Source organism: Chinchilla lanigera, unplaced genomic scaffold, assembly GCF_000276665.1.
Source record: "Chinchilla lanigera isolate Chin_1 unplaced genomic scaffold, ChiLan1.0 scaffold00154, whole genome shotgun sequence".
Lineage (NCBI taxonomy): Eukaryota > Metazoa > Chordata > Mammalia > Rodentia > Chinchillidae > Chinchilla > Chinchilla lanigera.
In genome coordinates, this window is record NW_004955555.1 from 2,184,966 (window position 1) to 2,188,899 (window position 3,934).

The 3,934-nt window shown below is 51.3% G+C and overlaps 1 protein-coding gene across 1 annotated transcript in view; it reads left to right on the top strand.

Moving 5' to 3' along the window:
* Bloc1s3 (biogenesis of lysosomal organelles complex-1, subunit 3) overlaps positions 1 to 1,189 on the top strand; it is a gene marked incomplete in the record, with an annotated part of 2,403 nt that extends 1,214 nt beyond the window's left edge. Inside the window, 1 exon segment of the mRNA XM_013508764.1 lies at positions 1 to 1,189. Within this exon segment, the coding sequence (XP_013364218.1) occupies positions 1 to 173 (173 nt within the window).
* Positions 1,190 to 3,934: the final 2,745 nt, after the last annotated feature.

Sequence of the window (3,934 nt, forward strand, 5' to 3'; positions counted from 1 at the left end):
TGGCGGCCGCCCAGGCGGCGGGGCTGGCGGCGGCTCACAGCGTGCGCCTGGCGCGAGGGGACCTCTGTGCGCTGGCGGAGCGTCTGGACATTGTGGCTGGCTGTCGCTTGCTTCCGGACATCCGCGGCGTGCCGGGCACTGAGCCCGAGCAAGACCCGGGCCCGCGGGCCTAGCCGAGACCGTCCTTCCTCGTCAGACTCGCCGGGGCCCGGCTGTCTGCGTCTGCTGTCGCCCGATACCTCCCAACTTCGATGTCACCGGGGACCAGCTGGGCCCACCCGGGTGATGCGCTGGTTTCTCCCGTTGCCTGACCATGCCCGTAGGATTGGCCTTGGGTTCTGAGCCGCTTCCCGGCTTGGACCCAGCCTGTGGTAAATACCTGGCCCTGCTGCTGTTTCCACCCTGGGTTCCCCCTGCCTCACCTTTCTGTGCCCCCTGCCTTTCTGAATTTGTTCCTGCCCAGAGGCGCGTGGACCCTGGCATCCTCCTTCGTGGCCTTGCCCACGCCCCCAGCCCTTGGCACATCTTCGGGAAGTTTGTGTGTGCCCTTTAACTGGGTCCTTTTTCTGCTCCCCAGCGTGGCTCTTGGTCCCTTTGCTTCCGTTCCTTTCCGTCTCCTGGCTCCTCCTCCTCGGGCTTAGCGCTACTCCTTCCTCCTGATCTTTTCAGAGTCCAGCTGCTGCAAGGATAGATTTTACTACGTTTCTTTACCACCCTGCTTATGCTGCCTTCCTGGTCCTGAGCTCCGGGACACCCTGTTTCCTTCCTCAGGCCCCAGAAAGATGCTCCCCAGGGACCCAATGTGGTTCCCCTCCTCCAGACTTGGACCAAGGTGGTGTCTCTTCCAGACCCAGGAACTCTAATCAAGGTGGTGCCACTCCTGACCCCAGACTCTTCAGGTACCGGGGCCCAGTTCTGCCCCACCCTGGCGCTTTTGGCAAAGTAGGACATTTCTTTGCAAAGATCAACCAGCGGCTCGCGCAGGATCTAAAGGTGAACTTCCGACCCAGCTCCAGGTCTGGGTCGCAGCCTCTTTCTGCACCTTCTCACCCGCATCTTTTGGTTCCAGTCGTGGTCTCTCAGCCTCAGTCATATTTACCTCAGCAGCGGAAGCTCAGATCTGAGCCCCCAAGATGGAGGGAAAGGAGGAGGGTTCTTTAGAGTGGACTCATTAAAATTCAAAACATTCTCCCTTGTCACATTCTCTTGTCTCTTCACCTGAGCAACGGTGGGTTTGTCACTGGTTAGGGCTGAGGAAGTTTCCAGAAGGGGATGGGGGCCTCACCCCACTTCCAGGATAGATTGTGACTTATGGCACAGGATTATGGGAGCCAGGGAGAGGTACAGAAAACTTTATTAGGCAGAATTTAGCAAGCAACATTCAGAACAAAGTGCAGGCCCTTGAGAGAGGAGGGTTATGGGCTGGGCTGGGGTTTTTATGTGGTCTTGGGGTGTCCTTAGGGTGGGTGGTGTAGGATGTGTATTCCTGCTGTCTGTCAGGCCCCTCATTTGGGGGGCCCTGTTAAGATGCAAAGCCTTTGCATGTTTTTGAAGTTGATGGGCTGGGGATATAGCTCAGTGGCACAAGCACCTGCCTGGCAGGCGCAAGGTCCTGAGTTTGATTTCTGGTACCAAAAAAATACATTTGAAGTTTGCGTTGTTTCCTTGAGGATGAAGGTCTGGGAGAGAAAGCTATTTACTGGCTTATTGTGTCTTTAAGACCCTTAGGATTTTTGGTGAGCCTGGTGGGTCATCCCAGCACTTGGGAGGCTGAGGCAGGAGGATCACTGTGAGTTCAAGGCCAGCCTGAACTACATACTGAGACCCAGCACCCCCCAATCATGACCCTTAGGATTTTTTTTTTTCTTTTTGTAGTTTGCTCTAAGGGAAAAGGGCATTGTAACTTTGGCTAACTTTTGTGCCCCAAAGTTGTAGTTTTTCTTAAAAGTACAATGGAAGGAGTGGTTGAGACAGGTCTCGCTGTGTAGGCCAGGCTTGCCTTGGGCTTGGGAATCTTTCTGCCTCAGTCTCTAGAATATTGGGAATATAAGAATGTGCCACCATACTTAACTATTTTTTTTTCTTTTTTTTGTCATTTTGCAACAGGGTCTCCTTGTATAGTACAACCTGGCCTTGAACTCACTTTGTAGACCAGGCTTGCCTTGAACTTGCTATGATCCTCCTGCTTCAGCCTCCCCAGTGCTGGGATTACAGAAGTGTGCCATCACACCCAGCTTCTAAAAGTACAATTTTAAAATTACAGTTTTTCTCTTCTTTGGACCTTTCTTTTCTAGTCTACCACAGGTTGGTAATTTGTCTAAGAGGGAGGGTCCTAAGACTCCCATGCTTGGCTTATTGAAGATGAAATTATAGGGAATAAATTACAGTCCCTCATTTTTGCCATGCCTTTGCATTTATTTGTATTCAGATAGTTCAAAATACAGTTTTGGGTGTCCCTCCTGTGCTGTGTGCTGGGGGTACAGTTGCCGGTACATGCCCTCACAGTCCAGTAGGGGAGGCAGGCATTAATAAAACAGAAGTGAAACCAGGCACGGTGGCATACACCTGTAATCCCAGCACTCAGGAGGCTGAGGCAGGAGGATCGTTGCAAGTTCAAGGCAAGCCTGGGCTACAAAGTGAGCTCAAGGACAGCCTGAAATGCGTAGCGAGACCCTGTCTCAAAAAGACAAAAAAAAAAAGCAGAAGTGGTCCTAGCAATCATAACTTATCATGTGGGTATTTTTCAGGCACTATTATTAGAAGTTCTATAGGACTTCGGTGTGAGAGGTTCTGTGTGATGTGTGGGGACTGGGTGGTCATGTGGCTTCCTTAGGAAGTGACAAGTAAGATCTGAACTGAGCCCAGGCAGTGTCAATAGGTGAAATGGGAGTAGGCTGTAGAGGAGTTGCAGGCAGGAGATGGCATATGGAAAAAAACCTTAGCCAGAGGGGATGTGACGTACTTTGTTAGCTTTCCATCCCTGGGACAAAATGCCTGAGGTCATACAGAGGAAAAGGCTTATTTGGTTTACAGTTTCAGAGGCGTCAGTCCACTGTCCCTGATCCTGATGCCATTGGACCTGTAGTGGCACAGGGCATCATGGCAGAGGCTCATGGTGAAGGAACCTGCCCATCTCATGGCAGCCAGGAAACAAGAATAGAGGGAAGAGGAGGAGTCAAGGCCCCAGTGTCCCCTGCAAGGGCACAGCCTCATGTGACCCAGCTTCCTTCCACCAGGACCCACCTCCTTATGGTTCTGCTGCCTCCCTGGCTGGTGACATCATTGAGTCCAGGGGTCTGCTTGAGCCCCCTCCCTGCTGTCTTCATCCAGTGGAGACTGGCAGCTTGATGATTGCTTGCCTGTTTGCCTGTGTGAGCGGGAATGTGCCTCAGCTTGGATAGTCGCCACAGTTGGCAGTTTCTTTTTTCTTTTTTCTTTTTTTTTCCAGTACCGGGAATCGAACTCATGACCTTGCGCTTGCCAGGCAGGTGCTGTGCTGCTGAGCTAGATCCCCAGCCCCTACAGTCTGCAGTTTCTGGTAGAGGGGACTCTGGAGCAGGGGGACACCTCAGAGCCACAGGCTGTAAAGCTGGGCAGAAAGGACTGTGCCTGCTGGATTCCAGGACTGCAGGTCCTGGATGGAAACCAGTCATTTGGAAATACAGAGGAATTTTTTTGGACCCATGTTTTCAATCCTTGATTAATTGGTGTTTGGAGGTTTTTCCCCTTTTTTCTTTTTTTTTTCCCCCAGTACTGGCAATCAAATTCATGACCTTGCGCTTGCCAGGCAGGTGCTGTGCTGCTGAGCTAGATCCCCACCCCTCTCTTTTTTCTTTTAATCTCTTAATTTTTCCTTATAATTATTTTCCTTTAGTTTGCTCTCTGATTTGTCTTTTTCTCCTCCTTTTTGTTTGTTCTTTTCTGTTATTTTTAT